The sequence below is a fragment of the Schistocerca serialis genome, chromosome 2, assembly GCF_023864345.2.
Source record: "Schistocerca serialis cubense isolate TAMUIC-IGC-003099 chromosome 2, iqSchSeri2.2, whole genome shotgun sequence".
Lineage (NCBI taxonomy): Eukaryota > Metazoa > Arthropoda > Insecta > Orthoptera > Acrididae > Schistocerca > Schistocerca serialis.
The window spans coordinates 949,049,553-949,063,189 of NC_064639.1; the positions used below are offsets into that span (position 1 = coordinate 949,049,553).

General features: G+C 44.3%; 1 protein-coding gene across 2 annotated transcripts in view; it reads right to left on the minus strand.

Annotated features, from left to right (window-relative positions):
* Positions 1 to 13,637, minus strand: part of LOC126458330 (protein rhomboid) — a 304,631-nt gene that overhangs the window by 92,079 nt on the left and 198,915 nt on the right. For both annotated transcript variants that reach the window (XM_050095289.1, XM_050095290.1), the window contains exon 2: positions 8,640 to 8,752. In XM_050095289.1, coding sequence (XP_049951246.1) covers positions 8,640 to 8,752 — 113 coding nt within the window. The remainder of the gene's footprint in view (positions 1 to 8,639; positions 8,753 to 13,637) is intronic.

Here is a 13,637-nt window from a genome sequence, read left to right on the forward strand (position 1 = left end):
TTAAAATCATGCTTTCAGTTTCTTCTTGAGCATTTTCGTAAGAGACTGTGGCCTGTACTTACATACAATAAATCCTATTAATCCAATTGGTAATACGGGGTAAATTATACCTGATGTTCCAAATGATTCGATTTTCCCTCTTTCTTGACATACATATTTGAAATAATACCAAATCCTGGCAAAATCAAAATATAATCCTAAATAGAAATATTTTCACTAATAATTTTGATCATCATCTTATTCTTTGGCAGTTATAAGAGTCGAGGGGCATGAAAGGGAAGCAGTGGTTGGGAAAGGAGTGAGACAGGGTTGTAGCCTCTCCTCGATGTTATTCAATCTGTATATTGAGCAAGCAGTAAAGAAAACAAAAGAAAAATTCGGAGTAGGTATTAAAATTCATGGAGAAGAAGTAAAAACTTTGAGGTTCGCCGATGACATTGTAATTCTGTCAGAGACAGCAAAGGACTTGGAAGAGCAGTTGAACGGAATGGACAGTGTCTTGAAAGGAGGATATAAGATGAACATCAACAAAAGCAAAACGAGGATAATGGAATGTAGTCAAATTAAATCGGGTGATGCTGAGGGGATTAGATTAGGAATGAGACACTTAAAGTAGTAAAGGAGTTTTGCTATTTAGGGAGTAAAATAACTGATGATGGTCGAAGTAGAGAGGATATAAAATGTAGACTGGCAATGGCAAGGAAATCGTTTCTGAAGAAGAGAAATTTGTTAACATCGAGTATAGATTTAAGTGTCAGGAAGTCGTTTCTGAAAGTATTTGTATGGAGTGTAGCCATGTATGGAAGTGAAACATGGACGATAACCAGTTTGGACAAGAAGAGAATAGAAGCTTTCGAATTGTGGTGCTACAGAAGAATGCTGAAGATAAGGTGGGTAGATCACGTAACTAATGAGGAGGTACTGAATAGGATTGGGGAGAAGAGAAGTTTGTGGCACAACTTGACCAGAAGAAGGGATCGGTTGGTAGGACATGCTTTGAGGCATCAAGGGGTCACAAATTTAGCATTGTAGGGCAGCGTGGAGGGTAAAAATCGTAGAGGGAGACCAAGAGATGAATACACTAAGCAGATTCAGAAGGATGTAGGTTGCAGTAGCTACTGGGAGATGAAGAAGCTTGCAGAGGATAGAGTAGCATGGAGAGCTGCATCAAACCAGTATCAGGACTGAAGACCACAACAACAACAACAACAACAACAACAACAATGTTCCTCTTATATCCTCCTCCAAAGACACACTCCATTCCGTTCAACTGCTCTTCCAGGTCGTTTGCTGTCTGACAGAATTACAGTGTCATCGGCAAACCTCTAATTTTTTTTTTCTTCTCCCTCGATTTTAATTCCTACTCCAAACTTTTGTTTTGTTTCCTTTACTGCTTGCTCAATATACAGATTGAACAACATTGGTGATAGGTTACAACCCTGCCTCACTCCGGCCGGGCGGAGTGGCCGTGCGGTTCTAGGCGCTACTGTCTGGAACCGAGCGACCGCTACGGTCGCAGGTTCGAATCCTGCCTCGGGCATGGATGTGTGTGATGTCCTTTGGTTAGTTAGGTTTCATGAGTTCTAAGTTCTAGGCGACTGATGACCTCAGAAGTTAACTCGCATAGTGCTCAGAGCCATTTGAACCTGCCTCACTCCCTTCTCAACCACAACTTCCCTTTCATGTCCCTCGACTCTTATCACTGCCCCCTGTTTTTTGTACTAATCGTAAATAGCCTCTCGCTCCCTGTATTTGATCCCAACCACATTCACAATTTGAAAGAGAGTATTCCAGTCAACGTTGTCCAAACCCTTCACCATTTCTACAAATGTTAGAAACGTAGGTTTGCCTTTCCTTAATCTATTTTCTAAGATAATTCGTAGGATCAGTATTGCCTCGCGAGTTCCTACATTTCTACGGAATCCAAACTGATCTTGCTCGAGGTCAGCTTCTACCAGTTATTGCATTCGTCTGTAAATAATTCGTGTTAGTATTTTGCAGCCGTAACTTATTAAACTGGTAGTTCGGTTATTTTCACACCTGTGAACGCCTGCTTTCGAGGTCCTAAGGCATTAAAAGAAAGACCGCAAAAATTCAGATTCAGAGATTACGATCTCAATTAAAAAAGGAATAATTAAATAATTTCTCCGTTTTTGGTACTGTTTATACTTCTCTCACACTTACGTGCTTATACGTAACGCATAAAGATTTTAAAAAGTAACGAGAGATACATATTTAACAATAGGGGGACAGTATATGGTACTTCACGTGCTGCGTTCTCCCGGGTGAAGTTTTCGACAGTTCCGCACGTGCAGTAGAACGCGGTTAAATTCATTTTCATTTTACAAGGTGCGCCTGGGAATTTCGGTGAATGGTATCAGGAAAAAAAAAAGGAATACTGGTTATAAAGATACTATCTCTACTGGCCTTCGAAGTAACCACCTTTACCTATAACAGTTCTGACATCAGTTGTGAAGCAGTTAGAAGCAGCCAGCCAACGTTTCACGTGGAATCGCTCTAAGCACCGAGATCACGGGTTTTTGGATGCTCAGAACATCTACGAAGCAAAAGTCTTTCAGGGCCAGTTTAAGGTGGGGAGACGAGAAGTAGTCTGCCAGCACCGAATCTGGAGAATAAGGAGAGTTGAGAATAAAGTTGAGCAGGTGCATTGCAGTATGCGGACAGTAGAGATCGGAAATGAGCTCCGTATAATCGCTTTCAATTTATTTTAATATTAAATGTCTATGCAGAGAATATCTAACGATCACGTTGACATATACACACATTAAGGAGTCTGTAACGACTGTATCAGAAAACATGAGGATGAAGTACAATATCTGAAGAGTGAGTAATTATTAAAATAAATTGCAGAAGTGTATGATAGGCTACACAACTTGCTGTTATCCCATAAACTGAGGCTGTCATGACGAAATGACTACAGAAATACAGAGCTTTTTGTTCGCTGGAATTTAACAATGCATATCGTCTGTTGATGCTTATAATCTTTTGTTCAGTCATCGCCAACCAAATCACTTCGGTAATGTCCGAAAGTACAGACACCACACATATAATTAAGGCGAGGACGAAAAATGGATCATTTCAGTGCGGTTGCTCACCATGCTTGAACTCTTAAGAGAATCGGCGAAATGCCATGAGTAATGAGGATAATGGCCATGGGGCATTACGTATGTACTGTGTGCGTAAGTTGAGGAATTGACGGGAGGCGTGCTAGCGCAGTCTGTGCAGTTGCGAAGATCACTGTGTCCGGATGGCATCTGTGTAGTAAGCAGACCTGGGGTTCGAATCCCGGTCCGGCACAAGTTTTCAACTTTTCCCACTGATTTAGTCGATGTCCAACGCCAGCTAATGTCGTTAATTTATTTGTGTTCTATATATTTAGATTCCTTAGGCACAGTTATGTATTGTCGTTTTACAGGGAATTTGCTGTTCCCGAAATTTTGCTACTGCATAATAAGACACTGAGAATTCTCATCCTTCTCTTCGACAGAAAACTAAACTGTCCGCTCATTCTTAAAGGCTTGCGACGCTAGCTCGTTGACCTGCCTCTATTTGAGTCTGCCCCATTGCAATAGCCACCGGACCTTTGAAGTTCCTTCATACCATGAGCAAATTGCTTGGATAAACGGCGCTGGTACTACGATTCTGCCGAACTGAAGAAATTCGTGCCGACCGAAAACTGACGCATCAAATGCCAGAAGAAACAGTTTCGCATCGCACTGCTAAATTAAATGTCGGGCTGTACCGAGGAGTTCCGAGAAGGACCGAGTAAAGCCGATACGGACCTAACGGAACCGAGGCGTACCAAGTATTAAAGGCCGAACAGCACGCAAAGGAACAAGGGGGTGCAAGCCCCTTCCATGAAAAACACGACCGCCTCCGAATTTTACTGTTGGCACTACACACGCTCGCAAATGACTTTCCCCGGGCATTCGCCATGCCCACACCCTGCCATCGGACCGGCTGTACTATACGATCGCTTGGAAGCGGCTACGTAGGTGAAACAGAGCGGTACTGGATGGGTTATTTTAATCCTGACACTGACAGCCAATGCGGCAGAATATGACGACGGTGGCCACGGAGCCTGCGACCAATATAGCGAGTGCCGTCCTAGTACAACAGCTGATGCTGCGCGGCCCGCCGCTAGGCGGGAGGTGGGATGTGTGGGCCAGCGGGCCACCTGTTGCCGGTGTGCGGGCGGCGCCCGGCACGCGCATGCGCGCTGGGAGCGGCGACCTTGCGCCCAACAGCTGATCACTTTCACTGCTGGCAGGGGCTCCGGCCGGGCATCCGAGCCGGCGCCGCCCAAGATAGACCCGGCCGGCCGGCAACCACTCCACCGGCAGCTCCGCTTCAACCGCGCCACCTCACGCAATACGTCTACGCTAACGCGTAATGCCACCCTGGGAGCGACAGAGTATTTACTTTACAATGCCTCACTGTTTGTCGCCCAGTGGCCAAGTGTCAAAATACGGGTCCAGGAGGTATAGCTGGAGTTCCATCGCCGTCAGTACTAGTATTGTGAGCGAAGGTCCGTACGTCACCTTTAAACGTTGCGAGCCGTCGGTATTAACCTCCTGTCACATTAACCCTCAACAATTGAACGGGCTTTACATACATCTTGTGGTAGGGGCATCCACATTGGATTTAGTTAATTGAAGTCTTCCTAAAAAGGGAAATCCCAAGGAACGAATACTTAAGTCTTTCAACCAAATTGAAGGTGCCATGAGAAAATATGTAAGAGCAAAAAGGGGCGCATAATAACTGAACACACGAGGAAGTCTAGGACAGCTCTTTATGTACAAGTGGTAGTCATACGGTGGTGGTGGTACTGCTGCTAGTATTTAATCTTGTGTTACTTACTCAACTGCTAACGCTCATGTCTTTGTGCAAACTTTACACTTGGATTTCTGAATATAAAAATAATTCCGAGAGCGCAATTTGTGATCAGTAAAGTAATTCTCCACCTGCTGTGTTACTTTTTACGCCGCCTAGCTAGCATAACTACAGATCTACTTACATATTTATACTGTTGCTGTGGATTTTTAGGATGATGATATTCGTGTAATAGCTCTGAGTGTAACAGAAATTCTCGCATGCCAGTAATTAGCAATACCTCACACGGGATCCCTATATAGACTGGCCTGCTTGGATATCTTCCATACTTGTAGGAATCGCCGGCCGGAGTGGCCGAGCGGTTCTAGGTGCTACGTTCTGGAACCGCGCGACAGCTACGGTCGCAGGCTCGAGGCCTGCCTCGGGCATGGATGTGTGTGATGTCCTTAGGTTAGTTAGGTTTAAGTACTTCCAAGTTCTAAGGGACTGATGACCTCAGAAGTTAAGTCCCATAGTGCTCAGAGCCATTTGTAGGAATCGAAGGCCAGTGCCCGAAGATCTATTTAGTAGAGCAGCGTGACGCAATTTTCACAAAAAAAAACACTCGAAAAAATTACTTTTGAAGATTAGAAGATTGCTAACGGCTCGAAACTACAAGACATGTGGAGCTTATCAACAAAGTCGCCGCTACCTGTAAACATTCTTGGAGTACACGTCTTGTAATAGTGAAGTTGCTGGTTCGATCACGTTAGTGGAAACTTTTATAATTATTTAAAATGTTTATTCATTATCAAATGGCAATGATGGCAAACATGTATCAATTTTTTTTATAAATACACCATCATATTATTTTCACTAGAGGTTGAAAATACCGCTTCAGTTGCAAATTTGTTTTATGATCACGACAGGTTTCGGGCTCTCATAATCCCATCCTCAGGTGTGTCAACTGTGCTGTGGCCCCCGAGCGCCGCAGTGGACGTGTACTAGGCGCGGTTTGTTACCTATGAGCGCAGAACAGGGACTTCGCTCTTCGGTAGCCGAAACTCCCAAGAGGATTGGTTGTGGAAGCAAGTCGCTTTGGGAATCTCTTAAGCTAGAGTACTTCAAAAGCACATTTCAAAGCGGTGCGGCCAGAGTCAACTCCCAAGTGATTTCAACAAAAGCCGATAGGAACAAAAGTTCTAGGTTGTCTTAATTTTACAAGCAGAGAACGGAATCACCGTTATGTTTCTGTAAACAGCGCGGGAAGTGAGCTGCACTTCACGCCAAGACGACGTTCTACCAATCATAGGGCGACAAAGAATAAAGACGGAGAAAGTTCTCCTCGCTTTCACTGCATGCAAAAAGGAGACTTTTTCAGTTGTCTCTGTACCAAACCTTGCGATTCCCTCCTCTCCTGCGGTAATTTTGGTGAGTTGATTTTCGGTGCCCTTCTTCGTCTTGGCGCTCCTTTAGTTCTTTTTGAGTAAGTGTTGTGTTTAGCGCTAGCGTTGTTTTTTTCTTATTTTTTTCCACTGCGTAGCTCAGAATTTGCGGGTATGTTTCGCATCTTCTGACTTAGTTCTCTACCATACCTCGATCAAGAGTGGATGCTATCCAGTGTATGTCCCTTTCGTGGGTTGCCCACCCAGACTTTGGAAAGTGATTTGCATCTCAATTTACAGTCTTCCAGATAGAATTCGAGTTCTTTCTGTACACATACAGCGTTATAAACCTGGATATTACCTCGCCGGTGATTAAGAAAAATCTTCACATTGTATGCATAATGTTATTTACATTTTTTGATGAAAGTAATTTTAAATTAATCCAACTTCAACAATATTGAGAACAAATAAATTAGTATTTTTATGGAAACCTATCTCACTCCATCTCCTCCCACAACGTTCTGATGAGGGGACACTCTCCATTAAAAATAAATACTGTCCGACGGTTCTAGATCAATGAATTGCTGTCTCACTGTGACGGCGTTTGCTATGTAATACAGGTGCCATTACGAGAAACATTCTTTTCTTTTTCTCTGGAAAGTTAACTAGGTCCTTTTTTAATTAACGAATTGAATTACATTTTGTGGATAATGAAACTTCAGCTGCATTAGATCTTAAAAGCGTGAATAATCATCCATTTAACAGCTGTAGGACTGTTGTTTTCTATCTGAGCACAGAATCGCTTGTTTGGTCATCCGTGTGTTGAGTTCGAGAGTGTGGCAGGCAGCCTGGGCAAATGACTGCTGAAACCCTGTCGACTCTCACATACAGCCACAAATGCGACATGAGCCGTAAACGTTTCAAACTGCGTTTTCTGGAATTGTACTACTGGTAATAAGATATTTCTAAATAAGCCGGAGTAGAGCTTAGCTGTGTTATTGCCAGCAGTATTCGGTCGCCCTGTACAGGTCGAACTGAAGCCGTAGTGAGGAGCTTACAGTGTAAGTAGCCCCACAGATATTACGCTTCTACTGATTGAAACGGTGTTATAAATTTAATTAATCATCGTTAATACAACTCATATTTAACAAAATTTAAGTTTAAGTTCTCGTATCAGTGATTCGCCAAATATGCAAAGTTAACGTCACCGTAACGTCATATCTCGCACAGACTATACTACTTAATGTCCACAGGGTGTGTTGTTCTTAAATTGTTATGGATATGTATAGGAGGCGCACCTTGAATCAATGAATTTTTAAACCAATTTTGGAGAAGTACTGTTATATGAATCTTTAGCACTCAATTTAATTCCGTGCATGATTCGTGGACAATAAGTCAAATTGTTATTGCCTCTAGTTTTGTTATCACTCGTGTCCCTTTTTTATGCAGGATATTTTGGTCAAATAAAGTATGTCCAAAAATAATTGTTCACTCACAAGCTCGGCCGTAGTTGCGGAATAAAACTGTGATCGAGGAAGTACAGGATAATTTCTTATATTTGCGTCAATGACCACAAAACTTTGGTCCTTAAGACTACTGGTTTCGTTCAGCAATGACCATCCTCAGATATATGTACTTATATGGATATGGTGCCTGTTCTTTCGGACATGTCCGAAGTATATAGTTCTGGCAATACCGGCCATGACCTCTTCCTCCTCCTGTGCAGATGCAGACATATTACCCGAACTCTTACGGGACTTGGTAAGAATGTCTCGCACGAGTAATGGGTGTGTTGGGTAGAGACACTACGAATGTAGTGTGTGGACAGTAAGCTGGGAATGTGGGTCTCGCGGGAGGCGTGCGCGAGATAGTCCCTGCAGTCGCACTATCCTCTGTGCCCTCGGTGGCTCAGATCGATAGAGCGTCTGCCATGTAAGCCGGAGATCCTAGGTTCGAGTCGCGGTCGGGGCACACATTTTCACCTGTCGCCGGTGATATATATCAACGCCCGTCAGCAGCTGAAGGTATTAATATATAATTCTAATTATCTTCAGATCTATTTTACAATATTTGAAGATGGTCACTGCTGAGTGGAACGCTAGGCTAAGGACTAACCTTTTGTAATCATTGACGGAAACGAAAGAAATTATTCTACAATGTTCACTCACGGCTTAAAAAAATAAAAAAAGAAAGAGAAAGAGAGAAAGTTACTACTAGCGACGCTCAATCCAGCTAATGGCTACTTTCTCGCTAGGCTAGAAGCGTTTTGTACTTAACAACTACAGGCAATAATCTTCAAAGGTGGTTTTTTCGAGATTTTTCGGGAACTGCCTCGTACTGCATCAACACACTCACCTTCAGATCCTGAAATGCAAGAGGGACCAACCAAGTTCCAGAGGTATGCACAGCTGGCGGGCTTACCTGCGGAAGACGGGCGGCTCATGCACCAGCACGTGGAAGTCGTTCTCGCTGCACACCTCGCGGTCCCGGTGGTGCACCGCGCATTTGAAGCTGCGGGTGCGCTTGCCGGTCATCTGCAACAGGCGGAAACACTCTGCGTCACTGGCCGTCCGTCCGTCTCCAGAGGCGAGGCACCTGTTGCGTCAGAGCGCGCCGGCACCTGCCTGCAGGAGTTTCGCCAGTCTCTCGCAAGAGACGCGCCGCGCCCAGGACAAACCGCTCTGGCCGGCGCAGTTGCACAACGAATGCCTATTTCACATTTATATCCAACACATGCGTATAAAGGTAAGCGAACCGTACGCACTCCATTATCAGCCTCCGTTGTCGAGATCGATAACTTACACCTATGCGGTTTTAACTTACAGCTCTTGGCAGCTTGTACAGGGTGCTCTAAAATTTCCTTTACGCGTTTCTAGTACTTGTAGAGGCGACTGAATTTTGAATTGCAACCCACGTCCGGAAACGTGCTGTTTCCGTGCTACAGTCGCTTGAAAACACGTATGCTAGGCAAGAGAGGGTGGTGGTGGTGGTGGTGAGCGGGGGAGGTGCTGACGTCGGACCGGATGACGTCATTTGACGTCTATCCTACCTCACTGACCTCGTTCGAGCCTCATCAAATGGTTCAAATGGCTCTGAGCACTATGGGACTTAACATCTATGGTCATCAGTCCCCTAGAACTTAGAACTACGTAAACCTAACTAACCTAAGGACATCACACAACACCCAGCCATCACGAGACAGAGAAAATCCCTGACCCCGCAGGGAATCGAACCCGGGAACCCGGGCGTGGGAAGCGAGAACGCTACCGCACGACCACGAGATGCGGGCCGAGCCTCATCCACGTACCTTTGAGTGTGATAGAAACATGGTTCAGCACATGTTTGCAGAATAAAGCAACATGATCCTACCGTACGGCGAAGCTAATGGTAACTGAAGAGCTGCTCATCGCCTTCATCAAGATCTGACTCCATCAAAAAGCCTTTTCGCCACAATTAGGCAGCGGTTCGAGAAAGGGGTACCTTTACCGTCAGCAGGCAGACTGGTGCTCCAAGATACATCGCATACCTGACGCACTCCATCACGTTGAAGAGATCATCATTCGTTGGTACAATGTGCGCACTGAACTTGGTGGTCACCATATCGAAGCTTGCTTGTGGTGGATCACAATGCTAACCTTCCTTTGGAAAGAACAAAAACGGTTTAATATATAAGAAACTATGAGTCTCGATTGCGGTAATGCAACTAGGTTTCAGCCCAAGTAATTGAGCCTTCTTCAGAAGATAAACCTGATTCTATAATATGTCTACGAGGACATGGTCTAGAAATAAAAGTAAAACAGCCTGAATAGGCGTAGTCACGTTTTATTTCTAGACCACGTCCTCGTAGGCATATTATAGAATCAGGTTTATCTTCTGAAGAAGGCTCAATTACTTGGGCTGAAACCAAGGTTGGCTTCATTATCGCAATCGAGGCTGACAGTTTCTTATATATTAGATTGTCACGATTGCTGACTGGCCTCCAATGCTGAAAACACTAAAAAACGGTTTAACTGTAGACAACAGAGTGTGAAAACTGATTGGTTTCCTTTTTGTTTTTGTGGTTATTAATGAGTGGAATTGTAAAACAAGTGGTGCACTGGGTCCTGCCTACTAGATTACTTGTAAAAGTGGTCGCGTTACCAACATGTTTTCGAACGGTTGTAGCAAGGAAACGGTACGTTTCCGGACATGGGTTGCAATTCAGAATATTATCTCGGCCTCTTTTACAAGTTCTAGAAGTTCGTAAGGGGAATTTTAGAACACCATGAATAAATATTCTTCCCTTATTATTTCGTTTATTCATTATAGTTAGCAATAAATGTCAGTACTTTAAAACAGTACAGCTATCAGAACCTAAATGTTTCATTGTAGATATATGTATCTTTGCTACAAGAGAGAATGTTTTGAACTATCGGAACTGAACAAGCAAGTCGAAGTGCAGTGACGAAGAAAATGCTGATCGCTGACGTGACTACGTGGTTGGCGTGTTGGTTTTCGTGCGTGAAGACACGGATAAAAACATATCGTGTGATTTGCTGGATGACAGTGACTGAGTAAACTGAACTGCTCGCTCTGATATTATGCGTGGACGAACAAAGAGTTTCCGCGTGCGCAACAGACGCAAATCGGTGAGTCGATGGTGAAATGATGTGTGTGCACGATATCAGATTGGTCATGACCGCAGAAACTCTTGATTAAGTGTTACATAGTAACGTAAGAACTGCGCCGAGAGTTTCGGGTGGAAGACGGCCCGCGTTTGTGACAGAGAGAAGTTAAAAAATGATATCGGTGGGCAGATAACGCGTCTCAGAACAGCTGGACACTATTCGTTCCGTAGAGGCTTGTCAGTCAAGGCAGCAAGCGGTACACCTGACACCTCGCCAGCAGCGCTTAGGGTCAAAACATTAAGACAATCACATGTAGAAGAATGCTTCGAAGAGAATATTCCCGAAAGATATTGCCGAGGGCTATGTGCACCCTGAGTCAACGTACAAAAAATACGAGCTGATTGAGCAAGAGACACTTCAGCTACCAGAAGACGGTGACAGGCTCTTGTGGACACACGGCAACTCAAATTAAGTAGCAATTTTCAGTATTGATTGGAATAGCATTGAACAGAGACTTCCTGTATCCGTCTCAATGAACTAAGTTAGACCAATTTCAGTGAATAACAGGAACAAGTTGCTGTTGGTACTTGTCTCACGTACAACAGGGCAAATGGCCCTTGATTGATAGTGAATACTTCAAACTGTTGATTATTTATGATTTAGGACAAGTCACCAGTAGTTAGCAAACCAAGTGGCAGTGAAAGCATTCGTGTCTGATGAAGGTACTTCCTAGTGATTACTTGAAAGCTCTGACATTCTGTAACGGGCTTTTGGTTTGATACCTCAATAAACCGATCTGTTGACGGGCAATATAACGAATTGACTAAATGTAATAACTTGTTACTTCAGCACTCTTCCAGTTCCATGAAAATTACCAACCTGTTGTAACCGAATACCCATCCCAACCAAGGTGGTTTCCTCCCTCTCAAGGTTGACAAAAAAACTTCAATAAACCCAAATTATTGTTAACGTCCTGCTTGCGACGAGCAGGTAACACCGAACAAAGTTTACGGAAACTGTGCCTGAACGCGACATGTTTCAACATTTCGAGGATTCTGTTTTGATGTTAATAAAAGGCTTGAACTATATCGTGGACGTGTCAATCATTCAACCATTTAACTGAAATTTTTTACCGGGTGCCACGGAATAGGATATTGTCTACACGAATACATACCGTGAATACCCCAGCGCTGTGTATTTCAATTAGTGCTGCAACTTCAACCCGACGACCTCAAATGTACAACAACACGAGTGAAGAGTTATTACCTGCAGATGTATAAACGATCTGGAGACATTTTCTACGCAGAATCGACAAACAGCAGTATCGGGCGTGATCGTTGCGTTACTGTCTCGGAATCCTGCAACGAGACAAAGTGCAGCCGAAGAGGAGATATTTTGAGGAAGACTGCGAAATCGGATTAGGTCCCATCATGATTTAGATTTTCCGTGATTTCCCTGTCTCTCTTCAGGCAACTGCCGGGATGGTTTCTTTGAAAGCGCACGGCGGATTTCCTTCCCCAATCCGATAGGACCAATGACCACGCTGTTTGCAACAGCGTACATTAACTTTCCAGGGCGCGCATTCACGCCCATTCACAGTAAACATGAAATATGGTCAGCGCTGGATACGAAGGTTTGCTCAGATTTACACCGTACTCTCATATCAGCTGCTGCCGTCGCGGAAGGGGAGTCGGAAACACCTGCTGAAACCTCAGCTGCCTCCGGCTCCGATGTCAGCCGCGAGGTCGACGTTCCCCTTTGTAAACGCCGGGTTGGTTGGTTGGTTGTTTGGGGGAAGAGACCAAACAGCGAGGTTATCGGTCTCATAGGATTAGGGAAGGATGGGGAAGGAAGTCGGCCGTGCCCTTTCAAGGGTACCATCCCGGCATTTGCCTGGAGCGATTTAGGGAAATCACGGAAAACCTAAATCAGGATGGCCGGACGCGGGATGGAACCGTCGTCCTTCCGAATGCGAGTCCAGTGTGCTAACCACTGCGCCACCTCGCTCGGTGTAAACGCCGGGCCTCCGGCCTTTTCGAAAATAGTCGGCAGGGTATTTGTCCCGCGCCGCGTCAACACTGGGTCAATAATACTCGGAACAGTTATTTCGAGGCGGAACGGGGCGCCTGGACGGCCGGAAAAGAAGTCTCGCGGCCCTCTGAAGGATGCCACGGAATTCCGCTCTATTTTGTAACTAACTAGCTGATTGTCGGTTATTAAATGTGCCTTTAGCTTTCTAATAAAGTAGTTTGCTTAAAATGTATTCAAACGCAGAAGTGCCGTCTGCGAATCATGTACAAAATTGTAAGAAATCCACTGTAATATTAAATAAACACGGTACTCTACTATGAACAACAGTTTCAGTAAGACAGGAAATGATAAATAAATTCTTCGACAAAGTCACGCCTAAACAAAGCAAGGTGTACGTGAGAGAAAAATGGTTACCTACAACACATTCCATAGTATGTAACATTGCCCTTGTGTATGGGTAAGTTACACACTTGAAGCCACGGCCCGGCACAGTTTCTTATACAGAGTCTTAGAGAAGGCGAATTGGAGAACAACAAAACAGAAAGAATGGTACATGGAATGGAGGAAGACTGTGTGGACGGTGGGATGGAAGCAACGGTTGGAGGGAGGGAGGGAGAGAGAGAGTGGAATGAATGCATGGAGAGAGAGAGAGAGATAGAGATAGAGATTGATAGATAGATAGATAGATAGATAGAGAGAGAGAGAGAGAGAGAGAGATAGAGAGATAGAGAGATAATTCATTGTGAACGTCATAGATACTAATAGAGTTACGTGTCGTGAC